General features: G+C 40.3%; 1 protein-coding gene across 1 annotated transcript; it reads right to left on the bottom strand.

The window, feature by feature from the left end:
• Positions 1 to 118: 118 nt before the first annotated feature.
• Positions 119 to 22,614, bottom strand: CLEC3A (C-type lectin domain family 3 member A). Its single transcript, XM_029608168.1, has 3 exons — positions 22,358 to 22,614; positions 17,428 to 17,511; positions 119 to 2,256 (listed from the first exon to the last, which is right to left on the bottom strand). The coding sequence occupies exons 1-3, from the start codon at positions 22,470 to 22,472 to the stop codon at positions 1,865 to 1,867; spliced, it is 591 nt and encodes a 196-aa protein (XP_029464028.1). The 5' UTR covers positions 22,473 to 22,614; the 3' UTR covers positions 119 to 1,864.
• Between the last annotated feature and the right edge of the window lie 311 nt (positions 22,615 to 22,925).

Below are 22,925 nucleotides of genomic sequence, written 5' to 3' on the forward strand. Positions count from 1 at the left end.
TCTGTGCATATAAACAACAACCTTAACTGGACGAGGGAACTGATACCCTATGCTATCTGAATGTAATCCACTTTGAAATGGCTGACCAGTTAGGAAAGATGGAATATACATCAGAAAATTACAGATTTCAAATCAGTATATTTTTGTGTTAAATAAAATGGTATTCTTGAAAATATAAGACCGATACAAGTTAATTCATGGAATTTTCTACCATTGTAGTGTACTCAGTAAATGTGAACAGTGTTCTTTATGCATATTTACCATAAATAATAAATTGCATTTACATTTTTAAAGAGAGATAGAAAAAATAATAATGACCACTTAGCCATCAATTAAATATATAAGGCCATTAAGATCCAATAAAAAATAATTTGGGAATATTATTCAATAGCATATATTTTATTTGCAAATAATAAAGGGCAATCACTATGCAAGATTGCAAATTGCTGCTTGCTGACCACATTTTCAGCAGTCCTGGCACAAGGTAGGTAGAGTGATAGGTCAGGTCTCAGGTCACAATGACATGAACTGCTTACAATGGGCCTTGTTTTAAACAAAATGGCTTTTTTCTATCATGCATCTATGACAAAGCTCCATGTTCAATCCCAAGTAAAATTAGCATCGTTTACCCACAATTCTATAGGTTACTATATTTTTATGAGAACTATAGATTTACCATAATACCCTTCTTCTAATGAAAATATTTTCCTCTGCTCCCGAGTGTTCTTGAAAGAGAACTCCACTTTATCACAACTTATTATACTGTTTAACATAACATTATCCATGAAAATAAATTCACCTGTAAAAATGGATATTTAATAGAAACAAATAAACTTAGAACAGGATGGCAGGTAATGACCATATGCTGATCCTTCCTGCTTAGCTTTACAGTCCCTTCTTCTTCAGAGAACTTCTGTTCCTGTCCCATAGTTTCTTGAATTTTGATACTGTTCTTGTCTCCACCAGTTACACTGGGAGACTCTTCCGTGAATCCACCACCCTTTCTGTAAAGAAATATTTTCTTAGCCTACCCCCTTTCACCCTTATCCCATAAATCCTCGTTCTAGATCCTCCTTTCTGCATGTTTATTCTTTAGAGGTATTTAAATGTTTCTATCTATTTCCCCTTTCCCTTCAGGGGATACATATTTAGATGTTTAAGTCAGTCCCCATATATTTTAGTAGCTGTCCTCTGCATTGACTCCATCTGGCTTACATCCTTTTCAAGGTGCAGTCTTTGGAATTATAGACACTTTTGCAGAAGCAAGATCACCTTTTTCTTACTGGCGATTTCTCTCCCTATGCACCCAAGCATCCTTCTGGCTTTTGCTGCCATCTTATCTTCCTGTTTGATTATCTTAAGATCAGTAGATTGTTCCACAGAAAAATTTCACCCCCTAAACTGCATTGCTTCTTTGGGTTTTTACCACCCAAATGCATTTTTTAGCATTAAATATTAGCTGCCAAACTCTCAACCATTCCTCAGGCTTCACAAGATCCCTCCTCACGTTTTCTATACCTTCCAGGGTGTCTACTCTGTTGCAGATTTTGGTATCATCTGCAGAAAGGCAGCTCATTCCCAATAGCCTTCTTTTATTAAAAAATGGAATATATAGCAATTATTGTTATGTTTTATAAATGTTTAACACTACCACACATGCAAACATTATATATATATATACAAAACAGTTTTCCAGCATGTGCAACTGTAGTGTATATATGCTAATAATAACTACAATGTTTAGTCCCTGATTAAATTATATATCTATATACACCCAGATAAAATTATTCTGCTTTTGATATAGAAATGTCAAATATTGCCAATCCTACCAACAGACAGAATTGCAACCTTTGGAGCCATCTTCTTATGGAATAAGAAACTCACAAATGTATTTTTTCGTACTGCGGCAGGCCTCATCCACCCATTTGCCCTGGGACGACTGGGAAAAGAGGGCACAGTTTTCACGCTTCCCTCCATTAGGCTGAGATCGGTCCCAGTTGAAGAAGTTTATGGCAGCCCCGTTGACATCTACGAATTTCCCTTCGTTAACCATGTCGTTGATACCTAACCAGAATTCTCCTGCTCCTGGAAGACTCTTCTTGCCATAGTCACGAAGGGCCTGATTTTCCTCGCTGTCTCTGGGAATAGCCAAGGTCCCTCCCTTAGCTATGCAGTCCTCGTTCGCTTCATGGAAATGCTTGGAATCTTCAATCGCCAGGTAGCACTTCTTATGGATTTTAGTGCCCCGGAGGCAGACTGTGAACAGATGGCAACTGGTTAAGCCAATGCAGCAAGCCAAACTAAATAAATGCACAATAGCACTATTATTAAACATGATCTTGCTTTTAATGTTGCATATTTTTAGTTTTAGTTTGCTTTTAGCTCAGGGCAATAGCTTTGGTGTCTGGCTATTAACCATCGATAAAAACCTGAATAGCTCTTTTCTGCAGAGTTTTCATTAAAAAAAACCCCAAACCTCTTTGAGAGGCTAATCTCTTCTTCAGAGAGCAAGCAATCTTTCTGAAACTTCACTATTACTCACTGCAGACCAGTGATATTTGTTATGATGTGCACTCTGCATAACCATGTATTTATTACTAATAATACAATACAGATGTATAATAATGACTTGCCATGGAAAAATCATTAATACTTAAATAGTAGAGCTCCTGTATACCTCAAATACTAGCTCTTCTTTTCAGCACTGATCAAGCATCAAATGACAAATACACAATGTCCAATTTGGGTTTCTCATATTTTATAGTAAGTAAGAATCCATCACTTTAGAAGTGATTAAATATTTTTGAGTTAGATGGAAATTGCAGATGCAGAATTTATTGGGCCAACCCCCCCCCCCCCAAACCTGAAACAGACCAATTAGATTGACCAATTCAGACCTTTTGGTGGGTCGTGTCCCAAGTGGGTCTATTGTTCTGGTTTTTTGGGGTATTTTTTTTACTATTTCTGCTTATCAATCCTTTAAAATGATCCAACAAAACTTTTAGTTGTTTTTTTTTAATAATCCCCTCCCTGCACCCCATACACTGCAAGATGATTGACTCTGGCAAATAACGTCCAGCAGAGATTAAAGACTGTAATGGAATTTGCATTCATGACTGTATTCATCATCACCTTTTTCACCAGCAGGCATCCCTCCTGTTTTGGTAGTTAATTTACAACCTTTCTGGAGCCTGAGCACATCACCTTTTAGACCAATATTTCCTAAACCTGTACTGGGAACCCCACTGCCAAGGGTTTTCAGAATATTTGCAATGAATTTTGTTCAAGAACCAACAAGAGAGGGAGCTATTTTAGATTTAATTCTTAGTGGAATGCAGGATTTGGTGAGAGAGGTAACGGTGGTGGGGGCCACTTGGCAATAGTGATCATAACATGATCAAATTTAAATTAATAACTGGATGGGGGACAATAAGTAAATCTACAGCTCTAACACTAAATTTTCAAAAGGGAAACTTTGATAAAATGAGGAAAATAGTTAGGAAAAAACTGAAAGGTGCAGCTGCAAAGGTTAAAAGTGTTCAACAAGCATGGACATTGTTTAAAAATATAATCCTAGATACACAGTCCAAATATATTCCATGCATTAAGAAAGGTGGAAGGAAGGCAAAACGATTACCGACATGGTTAAAAGATGAGGTGAACGAGGCTATTTTATCCAAAAAAAACATCCTTCAAAAATTGGAAGAAGGATCCATCTGAAGAAATAGGATAACGCATAAGCATTGTCACATTAAGAGTAAAACATTGATTAGACAGGCGAAGAGAGAATTTGAAATGAAGTTGGCCGTAGAGGCAAAAACTCATAATAAAAACTTTTAAAAATATATCTGAAGTAAGAAACCTGTGAGGGAGTCAGTTGGATCGTTAGATGATGGAGGGGTTAAAGGGGCTCTTATTTATTTATTTTATTTTATTTATTTTTAATTTTTATATACCGAAGTTCTTGTGAGAATTACAAATCAATCCGGTTTACATAAAACGATGTTTGCAGAAAGACTAAATGAATTCTGTGCTTCCGTGTTTACTAATGAGGATGTTTGGGAGATACCAGTTCTGGAGATAATTTTCAAGGGTGATGAGTCAGACAAAATGAACCAAATCACTGTGAACCTGGAAGATGTAGTAGGCTAGATTGACAAACTAAAGAGTAGCAAATCACCTGGACCGGATGGTATGCATCCTAGGGTACCGAAGGAACTAAAAAATTAAATTTCTGATCTACCAGTTAAAATTTGTAACCTATCATTAAAATCATCCATTGTACCTGAAGACTGGAGGGTGGCCAATGTAACCCAAATATTTAAAAAGCGCTCCAGGGGCGATCCGGGAAACTATAGACAAGTCAGCCTGACTTAAGTGCCGGGAAAAATAGTGGAAACTATTCTAAAGATCAAATCGTATAGAAAGACATGATTTAATGGAACACAGTCAACATGGATTTACCCAAGGGAAGTCTTGCCTAACAAATCTGCTTCATTTTTTTGAAGGGGATAATAAACATGTGGATAAAGTGAACCGGTAAATGTAGTGTATTTGGATTTTCAGAAGGAGTTTGACAAAGTCCTTCATGAGAGGCTTCTAAGAAAACTAAAAAGTCATGGGATAGGAGGCGATGTCCTTTTGTGGATTACAAACTGGTTAAAAGACAGGAAACAGAGAGTAGGATTAAATGGTCAATTTTCTCAGTGGAAAAGGGTAAACAGTGGAGTGCCTCAAAGATCTCTACTTGGACCATTGCTTTTCAATATATTTATAAATGATCTGGAAAGGAATACGACGAGTGAGGTTATCAAATTTGCAGATGATACAAAATTATTCAGAATAGTTAAATCACAAGAAGATTGTGTTACACTACAGGAGGATATTGCAAGACTGGAAGATTGGGCATCCAAATGGCAGATTAAATTTAATGTGGACAAGTGCAAGGTGTTGCATATAGGGAAAAATAACCCTTGCTGTAGTTACACGATGTTAGGTTACATATTAGGAGCTTCCACCCAGGAAAAAGATCTAGGCATCATAGTGGATAATACTTTGAAATTGTCAGCTCAGTGTGCTGCAGCAGTCAAAAAAGCAAACGGAATGTTAGGAATTATTAGGAAGGGAATGGTTAATAAAACGGAAAATGTCATAATGCCTCTGTGTCGCTTCATGGTGAGACCGCATCTTGAATACTGTGTACAATTCTGGTCGCCGCATCTCAAAAAAGATATAGTTGTGATGGAGAAGGTAAAGAGAAGGGCTACCAAAATGATAAAGGGGATGGAACAGCTCCCCTATGAGGAAAGTGTTATGGATTAATGGTTTTAGTGGACCCTTGGGCCGGCCTGCAGGAGACTGGGGAGAGGTGGACTATAGTCTCAGTGTACAAGCAGGCCGGGAGGCGGATATCAGGCAGGATGCGAACGATGATCTTCACCCTGGAAGCCGGTGCTCCCCTGGGAGGAGCCCGTAGGAGCCCGGCCACTGGGACTTAGGCGAGTGCTGTAGCTGGATCAGGAACAAGCAGGCTTGGGAACTGGAACCAGGCAGGGAACTGGAGAAAGACTCGAGTACTGGAACCAGGGAGGAACTGAAGCAAGACACGGGTACTGGAACCAGGCAGGAACTGAAGCAAAGTTTGAAGCAGGAACCAGGCTGGAACATAAGCGAAGTCTGAAGCAGGAACCAGGCTGGAACGTAAGCGAAGTCTGAAGCAGGAACCAGGCTGGAACGTAAGCAAAGTCTGAAGCAGGAACCAGGCTGGAATGGAGCAACTACCAGCAAGTAGTAACACACTCCGGGGCACGGAGAAACTGGGAACCGCAAGGTAACCCCGTTGCAAGGCAAAGACTGAGGGTCCGCGGCCGGCTTACTTAGGTCGCGGCGTCTGACGTCAGGAAGCGGGCGGAGCTTTGAATGGCGGGAACAGGCCTACAAAAGCGTCCTTCTTGCGCGCACATGTGCTTAGGGACAGGGCGTCCACCGAAGATCTCCCACCAGCGTTGCCCCTGCGGGGACGCCGCCACACAGGCCGTAAACTCCGCTAGCTGAACCGGAAGCGGGACCAGGAACATAGAGGTAAGGGCCTGGTCGCGGCACATGCAACCAGGACCGTAACAGAAAGGCTGAAGAGGTTAGGGCTGTTCAGCTTGGAGAAGAGACGGCTGAGGGGGGATATGATAGAGGTCTTTAAGATCATGAGAGATCTTGAACGAGTAGATGTGAATCGGTTATTTACTCTTTCAGATAATAAAAGTACTAGGGGGCATTCCAAGAAGTTAGCAAGTAGCACATTTAAGACTAATCGGAGAAAATTCTTTTTCACTCAATAAAGCTCTGGAATTTGTTGCCAAAGGATGTGGTTAGTGCAGTTTATGTAGCTGGGTTCAAAAAAGGTTTGGATAAGTTCTTGGAGTAGAAGTCCATTAACTGCTATAAATCAAGTTGACTTAGGGAATAGCCACTGCTATTAATTGCATCAGTAGCATGGGATCTTCTTGGTGTTTGGGTACTTGCCAGGTTCTTGTGGCCTGGTTTGGCCTCTGTTGGAAACAGGATGCTGGGCTTGGTGCTAACCAGCATGGCAATTTCTTATGTTCTTATGCTCTTAATTTGCATATGCTGGGTCTCCAGTGCATGCAAATTTATCTCAATCATATTCATTGAGGATAGCCTGAAAACCTGGCTGGCTGTGGGGTACCCAAGACAGGTTTGAGGAACTCTGTCTTAAACAGTCCTGAGCCTCCATTAGTTCTAATGGACCAAAGAGTCAAACCTGACTCAGATGTTTTTGCTCTACATAACATCAATGCTGTCTTGATGAATTTGAAAGTCTCACAGAAAAATCTTTATAATATGCTTAGGTCTTCTTCAGTGAAGAAAAGAGGACATTTGCACTGTGAGGCAATGCTGTCTTGGTCATCAGGAAGTAGGTGCATGCTTGGTTAACTCCAAATGCAGGGATCTAAAGGTCATTTCATACGTAAGGCTTGTAAAAGCTAAAGCAAAATTAATTATCCATAAGGTAACCTAATCTCTAGCAAACAAATACAAGGCAGAGGATGCAAGATATGAGTTCTGTATCCATTACTTTAGAAGAAGTAGGTGGCAGATTTTCTGATTGTGCCTAAATTAACCTTTCTTTGTATAGCTGACCAAATATGGTCTCTGGCACAAGAGCTTGTTTTGAAAGACATAACATGATTGTTTATTTGGCATATCATTTCTCAGACAGATTTTTCTGTCTACTAGGAACAATTTTTTTAAACAACATTTTTTAAACAAAGTACTGTGACATAAAAAGCACAGAATTTGAAGGAAATATGTCATTTTTTCAGTCACCAAAATAAACTTCTGAGGGACACTTGTTAAACGATTTGCAGTTAATAGAAGTCCTTTAATAAAATACCTATGTGGTTATTTCTGATTTCTTTACTTAAAGGTATGAGGTCAATTTTCAAATAGCTGCAGAGCAGCTAACTGGTTAATTTTAATCTTTTATCTTTAGGCACATTTTCAGCACAACCTAACCAGCTAGGATTTTGGCTGAAAATTCTTCTATTTCTAGCGGGTCAAAATTTCAGCAGAAGTAGGCCTAAATCTAATTCACCCAGTTAAAAATATCACAGTGCTACCTGACTGAATTGTGATCCTACCAGCAAAATGTGCCTAGAGCCTCCCATTTTCTAACTGGTTTAATTTATGGGTCTTGCACCTTTGGCTGGTTCAATTTAGCCAGTCGGGTGGAAGGGCGGGGGAGGGGAGGGGAGAAGGTATTACTGTCTAACTCTCAAGGTTATCAGATTAATCCTTTTGAAAATCCATTCTTATACATCTGAGTTTACTTATTCTTTGGGGATTTTTCTCATGTGGCTGATTTTTTTTTGTTTTATTCTTTCTGTTTTATTATAAAAATAAAATGTTACAATCAACTTACAAAATGCTGTTATTCCATTTTTTTAATTTACTTATAATGTGACAATCTTTATTCCATCGCTACCAGTCCAAAATCTAGAGGAATATCAAAGTTGTAAATAAATGATCCTCTTCCTCTTTTTATATTCCCATACTGTCATAAATCACAAAATACACATGATAAGATATCAGTTCAACTTTTAAGGACATTCAGTGTCTATATAGCAATATTTCACAAGAAGCTGCTATATCTATTATTCTGTCAGCTTTACTGAAGAAAGCATACCCACAGTGGATTCCCACAGATATTTAGTACAGCTGCCAGAGGGAGACCTGAAGAATAACTTTTTTTTTATTTAATGGGGATTTTTTCCTACAGTTGCACATTATAGCGATCAGGTCAGCCATAGCCCCTGAAGTGGCCGATTTGTACATTATGGATTTTGAAGAAAAATATGTACATATATATGACTCCAGGTGGTTTAATTGCATTAGTGTATGGAAGAGGTGTATAGTTGATGTGCTTTTTATTTAGGAAAAATCTGAAGAGGAATTACATCACTTTCATGATCGGATTAACTTGTTGTGGATCTTCATTTTAAATTCATGATGGAATTTGCGAGAAGTGTGTTACCTTTTTTGGATATTAGGATCATGAAATAGCAGAACATTATACAGGCATCTATCTACCTTGTGCCTGCTGAGTACAACAATTTGTTGCCTTTTGAAAGTTGTTATCTACAACATTTACATTTAAGGTTGCCTATCAGAGTTTCTCAGACTAAGATGGTTGTATTCGGAGGAACATGACTTTAAGAAGCAGGCATAGGAGTTAAATCAGAGGTTTTTCAGGAGGGGATATCCCATGTCGGCTATTAAAATAACCCCCAAACGAGCACTTTTTGCAAATATTTATTTTAACTTATCAACCCAGGAGTGAGATGCAAAGGTTAAAATGTATCGAGAGATCTTCAGAAAAATCAAGAGATATTTCTTTAATCATCAAGCAACGTTGTCACACTCTGGCAATGGCTGGGCATGAAGCGCGTATGGCCATGCCATGCTTTCCACCACATCCCCAGGTGCCAATTGCACACTAATGGGGCCATAAAAGAAATGTGAAAGTCTCTTAGGGGCTGGAATTTCACCAGGCTAGCTAATACACGGTCTCTTACCCCCAGGGCTTGGATCTTTCGATACTGGGGAAAAGATTTACTTTCAAGGCCCAGAGTGCTAAGGGTGACCCATTGTACCTGCTTTCTTGTCACTGGGAGAGGGGTCCCCATGAGTGCTGTATGTGCCCATGGGTGCTGTATGTCCCCATGTGTGTTGTATGTGCCCAAAGAAATATACTGGAGCCTCTGGGTTAATGTCTAAAATTAAAGGAGCGGATTTTAAAAGGGTTATGTGCGTAAATGCCCCTGCGCGCCGAGCAAATCTTGAAATTTGTGTGCGCCGGGCAGCGCGCACAAATTTACCCCGCGCCCGTATGTTTAAAAATCCGGCCCAAAGTCTTTACTGAGAGAAAATGCAGTTGAAATACGGCACAATTCAACTCAATCCACAGCTCCACAGGTTGTTTTTTTTTGTTGCAGTCTCTTTCCCTCTGTCTGTGCAAGTGAAACATCGACCCTCCAGAGCTCAGCTCAGTGGAGTTCCCAGGTGGGCAGGGTATCCTTTAGTTGGGCAAGACACTCCTTCTAAGTGGTAAAAATGTAACTTATAGTAGTCTCTGCACAGTCCAAACCTCTCTCTCCTTAGTGGTGTCCCCAGTGATCTCAAATGGTTCTTCCTTACAGTTAGTAGGATCTTCCTTTATTCTCTTCTCTCTCACACGAATCCCGGATGGGAGGGATCCAGACAGTAACTAGCAGCTTCAGATGTTCCTTACAATGGGCAGGAAGATGGGCAGCCAAAACTTCCAGGTAGTTTTGAAACAATTTTTTTCCCCGAAAACCTGAGGTAAACACCAGAAGGTCCAGGCACCAGGTCACCGTCTTCCTCTGTCCTTGTAGAGGCCTCCTCTAACCTGTGCAGCCCCAGACACAGGATTCACCATGCCCTGAATCTAGGAGGTACTCAGGATCTCACCGGCTTCCCTACAACTTAGTCTTTTTCAAAGCCCAAAATATCCCGGAATACAGAGCCAGAGCCTACACACCAGGGAGTGGAAAGGCAAGACAGATTCCCGACCTACCTCACAGACTTCAGGCAGGGTTTGCTGGAGTCCTAAGAGTAGGCCAAAAATCCAAACTAGGCCAAAGCTCCTACACACCTCCAGTAACTTCAAACACAAGCTACACTTCCCCGAGAGCTCCCAGGAGAGAGCTGCTTATAAAGGGAAGGCTTTCCAGTTCTCTCAAAGGGAGGGGTTGGTCAGAATGGTGCCTCCCCTCTTTCACTAACTGAAACTGACTAACCTAATTACCCAGGGTTTAATAGTAATATGACCGTAGGGTCCGTTACACATACACGAAGGGAAAATATTACAGAATATGTTACTGGAGCAGCTTTGCTCGACTTGAATAGCAATGAGGCATCATGATGGGCAGGATATTATTTGTGTGGCACTTGTTCACACTGTGCCCAAGGAATAAATGGCCCAGAATGGGGGTTTCACATAATGGGCAATATTTGAAATTAAGGGATCAGACTGATTGTAACACATTATCGGTGGTCTGTGCAACTGTGTGTCCATGCAGCTTAATTTATAAAGGATGCACGAAGAGATCAGACAAGGTGCATCTAATAGAGCTTCACATTTATATATCTACTGGTAAACTAAAAGCTCCAGTGTACAACACTGGAGCTTTTAGTGTCAATAAAGTGCACACATAGGTTAGTAATAGAGTGGGTCCAAGTATCATGGTGTAGAGGTGATCAAGAAGTGCATCTAACTGAGTGGAGCTCTTTTGGATAAACACACTCAGTACAGTATAACCATTTGAATTAAATCTAGAAATGGCACTTGCTAGTTTGACTGAATATATTAATATTAATATCCAATCAGGTGCTCGGAGTGATTTACTATAACACTAATGCATGAGCAGATCTATGTGTAAGGATTGGATTGGGTGAGATGACGCCCACAAGTCTGTTTAAATGTCATCTGTACTTTGTAGAAAATGCTGTCAGCAGAATTTGAATGCAGTCCCCCAGTACAGAAATCTTCATATTTTTGAAACATGGACTGCATCGGGGAGATCTAATGAAACTAAGTTTTGAAAAGACTTTATTTACAATTTGTTAAAAAAAAAAATACAATAATGTTGCTAGAAGTGACTGTGGACTAATGATTATAACTGAGATGTGATTTTGAGCAATTTTAGTGATCTAATAAGTCATTGAAAGTGACAGCCCATCATCATGAAGGTCCCTAATACTTGAACTGATATATTGCTATGCATGTTTTGTAACATATGACAGTGTGGGAATATAAAAAGAGGAAATGTATCATTTATTTACGATCTTTACTCTCCCATTAATCTTAGGATATATAATAAGATATTATAATATAGTCAATAAAACACTGAAGTGTGGGTGGTGGAGCTGGATCTTGATGCTGGATTAAATATGGGAAATTGTATTTACTGAGGAAGGGAAACAATAAAAATCAATTTGGACAAGGAGCATCTGAAGGTTTATGTAGACCAGATCACCAAAACACTGTAAATGATTGGGTTTAGCTATCTGACCCTGTCCACCTTAAAAGAAAGCCAAAATAGGAAACCAGGTATGAGGGAAGTTCTCTGAATGGAAACAGTACAATCAAGGCCCAGGAAGGAGGATTAGGCCTAAATTGGGAGAAGGAACCTCCACTAAGAATACACTAAGAATTGCATTTTTGTTGTTTGTGCAGTTGAGGTAAGCTGACTCTATGTATTTTTGTTCTGTACACAAGAACATAAGACTTACCATACTGGGTCAGAACAAAGGCCCATCAAGCCCAGTATCCTGTTTCCAACAGTGGCCAAGCATAGTCACAAGTACCTGGCAGGATCCCAATGGATAGATATATTCTAAGCTGCTTATCCCAAGAAAAAGCAGTGGATTTGTGAAAGTCTGCCCTTAATAATGGTTAATGGACTTTTCCTCCAGGAACGTCTCCAAACCTTTTTTAAATGCAGCCAAACTAACAGTTTTCACCACATCCACCGTAAATAATAAATGTTGTTTTTTTCTGGAAGCCAGAGTTCAGGCTGTTCCCTGCCCTCTTACTCCTCCCAACCATAGAAGCCCAAGTCTACATTCATAGAGCAATATCTTGGCTACTGGTCAAGCTTCTATCACTGGCTGCTGAGATGTGCCTCCCAGGGCTTCTGCCAAGGAGGGAAGGGTCAGGTTGGGCAACACAGTTGGTGATTCGATTATTAGGAATATAGATAGCTGGGTGGCTGGTGGGTGTGAGGATTTAATGTGGATGTGCAAGGTGATGCATATAGGAAAAAATAGCCCATGCTATAGTTACACAATGTTAGGTTCCATATTAAGAGCTACCACCCAAGAAAGAGATCTAGGCATCATGGTGGATAATACATTGAAATCATGGGTTCAGTGTGCTACGGCAGTCAAAAAAGCAAACAGAATGTTGGGAATTATTAGAAAGGGAATGGTGAATACAACGGAAAATGTCATAATGCCTCTGTATCGCTCCATGGTGAGACCGCAACTTGAATACTGTGTACAATTCTGGTCGCCGCATCTCAAAAAAGATATAGTTGCGATGGAGAAGGTACAGAGAAGGGCAACCAAAATGATAAAGGGAATGGAACAGCTCCCCTATGAGGAAAGACTAAAGAGGTTAGGACTTTTCAGCTTGGAGAAGAGACGACTGAGGTGGGATATGATAGAGGTGTTTAAAATCATGAGAGGTCTAGAATGGGTTAATGTGAATCAGTTATTTACTCTTTCAGATAATAGAAAGACTACGGGGCACTCCATGAAGTTAGCATGTGGCACATTTAAAACTAATCGGAGAAAGTTCTTTTTCACCCAACGCACAATTAAACTCTGGAATTTGTTGCCAGAGGATGTGGTTAGTGCAGTTAGTGTAGCTGTGTTTAAAAAAGGATTGGATAAGTTCTTGGAGAAGTCCATTACCTGCTATTAATTAAGGTGACATAGGGAATGGCCTCTGCTATTACTAGCAACAGTACCATGGAATAGACTTAGTTTTTGGGTACTTGCCAGGTTCTTATGGCCTGGATTGGCCACTGTTGGAAACAGGATGCTGGGCTTGGACTGATCCAGTATGGCATGTTCTTATGTTCTTCTTGCCTGGTAATGTGCCTACCTTGTGCAACGGTGGCGGACCTCACGCATCACCTAGATAGGATTTTAGACAGTGTTGGGGAGGAGGTGGTTGATATGGTACATGTGGGCACCAATGACATATGAAAATGTGGGAGGGAGGTTCTGGAAGCCAAATTTAGGCTCTTAGGTAGAAAGCTGAAATCCAGAATCTCCAAGGTAGCATTCTCTGAAATGCTCCCTGTTCAATGAGCAGGTCCCCATAGGCAGTCAGAGCTCTGGAATCTCAATTCTTGGATGAGACAATGGTGCAAGGAAGATGGATTCAGTTTTGTAAGGAACTGGAGAACCTTTTGGGGTTCAGTGTCGGTTCAGTGGGGTTCAGTGTCTGTTCAGTGTGCTGCGGCAGTCAAAAAAGCAAACAGAATGTTGGGAATTATTAGAAAGGGAATGGTGAATAAAACGGAAAATGTCATAATGCCTCTGTATCGCTCCATGGTGAGACCGCACCTTGAATACTGTGTACAATTCTGGTCGCCGCATCTCAAAAAAGATATAATTGCGATGGAGAAGGTACAGAGAAGGGCTACCAAAATGCTAAGGGGAATGGAACAGCTCCCCTATGAGGAAAGACTAAAGAGGTTAGGACTTTTCAGCTTGGAGAAGAGATGGCTGAGGGGGGATATGATAGAGATGTTTAAAATTATGAGAGGTCTATAACGGGTAGATGTGAATCGGTTATTTACTCTTTCGGATAGTAGAAAGACTAGGGGCACTCCATGAAGTTAGCATGGGGCACATTTAAAACTAATCGGAGAAAGTTCTATTTTAGTCAACGCACAATTAAACTCTGGAATTTGTTGCCAGAGGATGTGGTTAGTGCAGTTAGTATAGCTGTGTTTAAAAAAGGACTGGATAAGTTCTTGGAGGAGAAGTCCATTACCTGCTATTAAGTTCACTTAGAGAATAGCCACTGCCATTAGAAATGGTAACATGGAATAGACTTAGTTTTTGGGTACTTGCCAGGTTCTTATGACCTGGATTGGCAACTGTTGGAAACAGGATGCTGGGCTTGATGGACCCTTGGTCTGACCCAGTATGGCATTTTCTTATGTTCTTAATTCCTTTTTGGAGGGAAGTTACTGATTGGCTTGGTAATTTGTTGGGAGTGGGTATTATACCCGAGGCAGAATCAGTCCTACTAAATTTGCCAGTCCCTGGATTAAATAAGCAACAACCACGTTTCTGCTCACAGGTTTGTACTGCAGTGCGCTGTGTGATTGCGATGGATTGGAAACAGGAGGGCAAACCTTCCTTTCAACGGGTCAGGGATAGGTTGCATATTTATTGCCGACTGGCCTCTCTAACTGCAGTACAGAATAATTGCATGGCTTCCTTTAAAGCTTTGTGGGGTCCTTTCCTTGATTCTCTCATATAAAAGGGACAGATGCAGTATTTTAGTACCACTGCTGTTTACTACTCCTGTACTTACCGCTCCTGTCATTGTCTTTGCATTGTCTTTATGCTCACTGCTGCCTCTCTTTCATTTTGTTGGTCTTGGGGGGGGGGATCATGTTAGACATTTACTATTGGGAAAGGCTTTCTTTTTCTTTTGTTATGAACCCAGTATCCCGTTCCTAGTATACCAACATTGTTATTACATTTTGGATGTCTGTAGGCCTGTTCTTTAATCAGCTGATTATGTGCTGTTATATACTGTTTTTCCATTGGGGGGGGGGGGGAGGGAAAGAGGGTTTGCGATGGTAGACTTCTTGTATTTTGCTCCTTGATGGTTTATGTATTTGTATTTGTTTCTACTATTGTAACGTTTTCTCATAATCCTGTTGTGCCTAACAGACTGCCTATTCCTGCAAGCCTCTGGGGGAGGAGCAATATTGAATGGCGTAGCCTGCAATGGGGACTGGGGGCCGCTTGGTGGAGACTTCATAGTTTCTACATTAAGATCTGCAACACATTTCTCAAAAAGGACAGAGAGAGGATGGAGGCGGTCCAGAGAAGGGCGACCAAAATGGTGTGGGATCAGTATCGGAAGACTTATGAGGAAAGGCTGAAGGATCTGAATATGTATAGCCTGGAAGAGAGGAGGGGCAGGGGAAATACGAAACAGATCTTCAGATACCTGAAAGGTTTTCATGATGCACACATTTCTAGCCTTTTCTATTGGAAAGGAAACAATAGAAATAGGGGGTCACAAAATGAAACTCAAGAAGGGATGACTCAGAACAAACAGCAGGAAATATTTCTTCATGGAGAGGGTGGTGGATGCCTGGAATGCCCTTCTGGAGAAGGTGGTGAAGAAAGAAACAGTGCATGGGGGCATGGGATAAACACTGTGGATCCCTAAAGGCTGAAGGATGGAAATGAAGAAAAGGGTGCATGGGGGTAACTTGCTGGTACGGCTGTTAGTACCCTTAACCAATAAGCCCTTGATGCTTTTGATGCCACTGCAACATTGCTCTCAGCTTCAATGGCAGGGGGGAAAGGGGAATAGGATTTAGACAACATCCAATGAGTTTCCTGACTTTTACGGTCTGGGATACTAATAGACGCAACTGCAACTCTGCTCTCTGCTTTGATGGAGGTGGGGGTGGGGGTGGGTGAAAGAGGAATTGGATTGAGACAACAACCAACATGGGACTGACTTTTACAGCCTGGGGTACAGATATGCAAACATAAGGGGGAAAAAGTACAGGACTGCTTCTTTGGCCAACTCCATAGTAACACATGTCCAGCAGCACTGTCAAAATGTTCAGGAAGGCTCATCACCCAGTAAAAATATTGCTAGCAGTATATATATTTTTTTAATGGGTTATCAAAAGGCTTGGTAATAATTGCACAGAGTGGCAGTTGCTACCCTTAAAAGAAACATGGGGATAACCTGCACAGCGTGGCAGATACTATCATAAGAAGCTTGCTGGACAGACTAGATGGACCATTTTGGTCCTTTTCTGCCCTCATTACTATGGTACAAATTTTCTATGTCCCTCTTTTTTTTCTCCTTCCATAAGCTGGGGAGTGAATCTCCCAGCCCTGCACTCACTGTGCTCCCAGGGCCTTTGAGAAGTGTCCTCGACCCTGGGCTCGCTGTCTATCTCCTTCTGCTGCCTGCGGAGGGGACCCCGGCACCACACTCACTGGTGATTTCTTCCTGGATCCTAAGTTGACCACTCAAGAGAGGAACTTAGAGGTACTGCATGTTGGTCATTTTTTTACAGAGGCCACTGTAACAGTCACAGTTCAGACCTTTTTTTTGTTCATTTTCTGACGATGTCACTTTTTTCCCCTTAAAAACACTACTTTTTTTTTTTTGCCAAACTAGGCTTTTTACTTATTTCAAAACACCCTAGCCATGTGTGTAGGGTAATAGAATGCGCCCTAAGCCTCCACACAAACGGGGTGAGTTTGCTATTAATATATAGATGGTGTGGTAAAGGAAGGCACATGGTCATGGAATTATTCCATGTGCAATGTACTCACTGTCAGGCCAATGCAATATCGTGCGCTCAGGCTAGCGCACAGGTTAACCCGTGATTGGGTGTGCGTCCACATCCCCTGATGCAATAAGGGGGATCAGTGCTTCCCAAACGCGCATCCAAACCAGCTCATCGCATGTAAATGCCATGTTGATGAGCTATTAGCTAGTTTCCCCCGATGTAAAAAATAACCGTGCGCCTGACACACACATTTTAACTCTCAAAAATTAACACCAGCCCCAGAGCTGGCATTAAGTCTTGAAGAGCCCTGAAAGTTGAACAGAAAAGCAGAAAATACTGCGATCGGGCTCGGAAAACGTATGTTCAATTGACGAGCATCCATTTTCCTAACCCGTGGCTGTGCATGGGTTAGGAAAATGGGCGCTCATAAAATTGAGCGTCCGTTTTCCTAACCGAAGCACAGCCACTTCTCCTGGGCACCCAATGCTGAGGAGGAACTAGAGGCACACAATTTCTCCTTGTGCCTCCTTTTTAATGCAGCAGCTCATTAGCCTGCTGCATCGCTCACCCGGGAGAGGTGGATGGACGCACGTTAGAAAAGCAGGCCCTCAATCATGAGCGCCCATTTTTTGTGCACCCATATTGTATATCATCCTGTGTAACTTTAAACATACTGTAGTCAGTTAAAGGCTTCAAAATAACTAGATGCATTGTCTTCAAGGCTAGTTTAAACAAAAATAGTGAATTATTTGCTTGTTCCCAAATCTTAGGGTTCAACAGGTAAAAACCAGTCAGGTGTATTTACCTGTCTGCAATGCTTGCATTTCTTTCAGGGAGTTGACTTCTCTCCAGAGTTTGTCAATCTGAGTCTTCATATCGCCATCCTTTTCTTAAATAAGAAAATTGAGAGGAGAATTAGTGTCGCTTCACTTTTGAATAAACCATTCTTTGAAGGACTGGAATGTATTTCTTTTTTTTTTTTTAATTTTTTATTGATTGCAATTTTTTTTTATAATTACAAAGCATATCCATCTTTGTACAGAAAAGAAAAGAAAACAACCATTTTTAATACAATCAGAATAAAGTTTCAAAGAAAATTACTTATTCTATAGTCCCCTATACAATTGGGGGTGGGTGGGTACTTAGTAACTAAGGAAGCTACGATTTTCTTTACATTTTGAGAAATAGGCATAAGGAAAACTGCCCTTAGACTGGAATGTGTTTCACATTGATGAGCAGGGGGTGGCTCTTGCAAAAGTTTCCATGTAGGCATTTTGCTAGAATATTCCAGTCTAATTGTGAATACTTTAAACATCTTAATCCTAAATAGGATGAAATATATAACTAATGCATGTACAGTTTGCTGAAAATGTATATTTCTGCAGACCTAATTTGAAGTAGTCATATTATTTAGAAAGACAGGTGAGAGGCTGGTATTAAACTCTGTACATTCAATGGTTATGTTAACAGGGCACAGATTAACTCTCAGTTTGTGGTCATTAGTACCTTATTTATACAAAAAAGCGCTGTCATTCACATTTCTAACAAAAAGGCTCAGCTTTTATAAATGTTTAAGAATTATATTTAGAGGACTGTGCCACCTATCATTTCTAAGCCATTGTACTGCATACAATGTACTGCATACAATCTGCTATCGGGAATCCATTCACATCCACTGTCTTGACCAAAGCCATAACCTGTCCCCTTCTGTTAATTATCATAATCTTTGAACTACCAGTTATCTCGTTATATTGTTATACCTAGTTTATATTATCATATCTTGTTATATCTCTTTATATCCTCCATGTTGGGTTACTTTGTCATATTTAACTCCTGGTTCTACCAGTTTACCGTTATGCTTTACCAATGGTTTTCACACATGTATTTCATTGTTCCAAATGTAAACCGGAGTGAAGGCCTCTAGCTAAACTTCGGTATATAAAAACAAACAAATAAAAATTGGACAAGGAGGGGAATAAAATGACCTGGATTTGCCAATAGGTACACTAAACCTGTGCCTAGAGAGGCAAACGTCTGAACGCCGACATTCGGTTTGATGTCGGCGTTCAGAGCTGGTGGAAGTAGTTGGTTCTAGAGTCTAATGAGGTAAATTCATAAGAAACGACAACGCCATTTGGTGAAAATGGCGCTTATGTGAGAGCTCATTTGAGATGTGCGGAGGATTAAGAGTCGGGGGACGTGTCTGTTCTTATACGTCTATGGGATGTATAGATGTCATTTATACAGGAATATTGAACTCATGAATATGAATGAAGAAAATATATAAGCAGCAGGAAATTCTTTAAAAATTCTCCTGAAGAAGCCTGTGTAAGGCGAAACATGTTGAGAAGATCAATTAAACTCTGCAATTTGTTGCCAGCGAATGTGGTTAGTGCAGTTAGTATAGCTGTGTTTAAAAAAGGATTGGATAAGTTCTTGGAGGAGAAGTCCATTACCTGCTATTAAGTTCACTTAGAGAATAGCCAGTGCCATTAGCAATGGTTACATGGAATAGACTTAGTTTTTGGGTACTTGCCAGGTTCTTATGGCCTGGATTGGCCACTGTTGGAAACAGGATGCTGGGCTTGATGGACCCTTGGTCTGACCCAGTATGGCATTTTCTTATGTTAAGAGAGGAGGAAGAAGAATTGAAATAATTCTGTTATGAGAATGTGTAAAAATTTAGGAAATTGAATTTTTCTCTGCTTGTAATTCAATTCGAAGAATTTGTAAAGTGAATGGAAACTTTGGGTTATATGTAAAAATTCAATTTGAAAATGAAGATGTTTTTAAAAGGTATTGAAGAAATGCGTGTGGTGAGTGTGGTATGAATGTGTGATTAGGTGGAATGTTTGGGTTTGAGGTTGATATTCCTTGTGTGAGATTTTAAAAGGTTGTTTTTTTGGAATTTTTTCCAATTTGAATATTAATAAAGTTTGGAATATTATATATGTCACTATTAGTTTTTGGATATCTGTAGTTTTGTGATATATGATCAAATGCCAGAATAGTTGTATCTGTTCAGGTGTAGTTAGAGAAGCAAATGGTTGGTAATTAGATAAGTTTGTTGGATCAGTTAATTTCTTTTTCGGAACTGGAAGAATGGATGTTTATTTTAGGGATTGTGGGAAAGTGCTGGAGGTAAATGATAGGTTAACTAATTGAGTCAGAGATGGAGAAATAACGTCAAGGATTTCTTTTAATAGTCGTCCTGGACAGGGGTTGAAAGGGCTGTTGGGGATTTTTGTTTTCGTGAGAATATGACATCGTATCAGAATCAATGGGAGAGAAATCAATCCAGGGGAAGATTATGGAGATTGCTTTTTGGAATGGGAAGATGGCTAAATTTTGAAGATAAATTGATGATCTTATCTTTAAATTAGTCAACAATGTAATTGCAAAAGGAATCAGAGATGTGATCAGTGGGTTCATTTTTTAAGGTGGTAAATGATTTAACAATGTTGAATAGGACATTGCAGTTGCCCTTTGCAGCTTGTATTTTATGTGCGTAGTAACATTTTTTAGCATGATCAATTTGTTTTTAATATTTGTGTAGGTGAGAAAAATAGGCGCTTTTCCTTTCAATTAGAGGGTTTTTTCGTAATCGATGTTCTAACTGTTGTAATTTAACTTTCATATGATGTAAGACTGGTGAGTACCATGGGATACTATGTCTGGAAGAGACAGGGCAAAGTTTTTTGATACAAACTTATCTAAGGAATTAGAAATATGATTCCATTTTTTGGTTTTGATATCAATATCTTTTGTAGTATCAGAGTTAGAAATTAAGGAAAGTTGAGGAAGAAGAAAGTTACTAAACAGCTCAAGATCAATTTTTTCTCTTTTGTAAACCAATTTGGAAACTGAGTTTAAGTGAGAACTTGATGTTTTAAATGAGCTAGTTATCTGGATAACAAAATGGTCAGACCATGGTACAGGTAGGGTTGTAGCTGTTAGAGAAGCAAAGACAGGGTTATATAGAAGTAAGTCGAGAGTTTGACCCATTCTGTGAGTTGGCTGATTAATTAATTGTGACCATCCTAGCCCAGAAAAGGGTTCAAAAAGATGCACAACCATAGCTGGACATGGAACGTTGTTATAGTGCAAATTAAAGTCTCCAGTTACAATTGTTTTTGTTAGGTCCACGGGTAAAGTGGTTAGAGATTCAAGTAAGATAGAGGCATCACAAGGAGGACAATATACCATACAGAAATTAGCAATAGAAGTAGTAATGAGCAATATTTCAAGCGGGCTATTAAAATCCAGGATTTTCTTACAAGGATTCACGGGTAGATCACCTTTCCGTCACTTTCATTTGAATATTTGGACTGAGCTGTACTTGTATACCATCAGGGCCAGGTAAGCATGCACACAGAGGAACATCCTTTTTGTCTATGGATAGTTTGTTCATTACAAGTTCATTACAGGAATATAATTAGAATCCACACAGCTTTGGGCCAGTCCAGTGGCTGTGTGTGCCGCACACTGCCACATAAAAGACCTGGGCCTGGCTTTCACTCTTCCAATCGGCCAGGGCTAAGTTTGCTGCAGGGGCTGCTTTCACGGTCCCTGGAGGAGGAGGTAGTCTCGGCCATGTCTCAGCTGTGACAACTACTGGCTGGAACTAGAACACACCCATGCAAGAGTTCTAGAGGAAGGTGAAACCGGGGTCCCTGGCCAAGGACCATCATTATGAGGGCTGGGCTAGGTGGGAGTTATAAGACAGAGGAAAAAACGTAGGTAGTTGTGAATGGAAGCTCATGACACCATTGCGAAGGAGATTCCAGTTATAGCTGAGCTGGAAGCCCAAAAGAGCAGAAGAAAAGTACAGTGAATAATACAAGAAAAGAAAAGAAAGACTTCATAGTCTCATGCAGCCGAGAAGTGCTACATCACACATGCCTTTCATTGAGGAAGGAAACCTTCCCTCTTATTTCATCCAATATTAGATTTCTTTTGAACTGAAAGAAACAGCACTAGACCAATATCCCAATGAATATTAGAAAGGTTTCATACGGCTTCAGTCTTTCTGTAGGAAAATATTTTTCTAATGCTCATAGTGACTAATGCTCCAAATTTACCCTTTGGTTAGAAAAAAAATATGAAACGTTTTATGCAGGTTTCTGCATAGACAAAAACATTTTTTTTACCTCCTCTTAGTGTCATCAGATGGAGTGGTCACGTGAAATGACTTATGTTTTGATCACCGCAAATCTATAAGGTGTATACCCCTTGAAGTGCATGTCTCTGCACTTACTGTGTGCTGGACACTCCTGTTTGTATTCCCTATGCATCGAGTCATGACTCGATGCCTGACTGATTCAGAGATGGCCTGTGTGAGTTTGCCCATTCTCTTTGAGCTATACTCCATCACAGAAAAAGCACAGGAGAGAGCTAGGAAGATGAGGTGCCCTGTGATGGTGCAACCGGCAAAAAGTGTGCCTCGCTATAGGTGACATAGAAGAAAAGTGAGCACCATCTCAGAAAACTTTTATAGCTGTATACTTTTCAGCTGGAAACTGTACAGATGAACACAAATTAGTTTTTAGTTGGTCCTCTGATCTACAATAGCACTGATGACGCAACCCTTTCTTGAAGTGCTAGGTGTGTTCTGACAGGATACCCTTCATAGTGATAACATTTCAACAACACTGGCAGTTGCTTGTTTAATTCTGAGTGGAGGTCTCTGCATGCAATCCTGTTACGTGCATGCAAAAAAAAGTCTAAATGATTACCTTTGTCTTTAGATCTGCGATCTTTTTTTGTCTTGAGACTAGAAGCCTGAGCAGCAGTCTGATCCACCAGCAGCATCGAGACGAAGAGGAGAATTAGAAACCCAGTTTGCATCATGGCTCTTCTCTAACGCTATGAAGAAGTGACTAGAACTCTCACATCACAGTCCAGCAAATCACACAGCCTCGTCTCAGCCTGGCCAAAGCCAGCTTTATAAGAGAATCCCGAAGCTGCAGTGCTGGCACCTTCCCCAGCTCATGAAATGTGCTAAATATTTCTGCTGGCTGAGGAATAAGGTACTCCTTGTTACTACCCCTCAGCTCTGCCTCCTGTTTATCCTGCTGTTCCTTCCTTCCGGTTTCTTAAATTAGCGTTTACCCTTTTCCACACTTATCTGGCTTTATAATTCATGCTTTTTTTGTTTGTGTGTATACAGTGGTTTGATGTGAGATTTGCTGATCTTCAGTGTAAGGAAATGGCTGTACATATTTTTTTTTGAAGAAAATTTGTTTCCTCCAATCTATCTGTTAACCTATATTATCTGTTAACCTTGTATTATTCACTGTACTT

This window comes from Rhinatrema bivittatum, chromosome 7, assembly GCF_901001135.1.
Source record: "Rhinatrema bivittatum chromosome 7, aRhiBiv1.1, whole genome shotgun sequence".
Classification (NCBI taxonomy): Eukaryota; Metazoa; Chordata; class Amphibia; order Gymnophiona; family Rhinatrematidae; genus Rhinatrema; species Rhinatrema bivittatum.

Excerpts from the sequence above, each read along its gene's own strand:
- CLEC3A (XM_029608168.1), bottom strand. The coding sequence starts at position 22,472 with ATGATGCAAACTGGGTTTCTAATTCTCCTCTTCGTCTCGATGCTGCTG. Across the intron at positions 17,512-22,357 it reads TCGCAGATCTAAAGACAAAG|AAAAGGATGGCGATATGAAG; the intron begins GTAATCATTTAG and ends TTCTTATTTAAG. Across the intron at positions 2,257-17,427 it reads AATGCAAGCATTGCAGACAG|TCTGCCTCCGGGGCACTAAA; the intron begins GTAAATACACCT and ends ATCTGTTCACAG.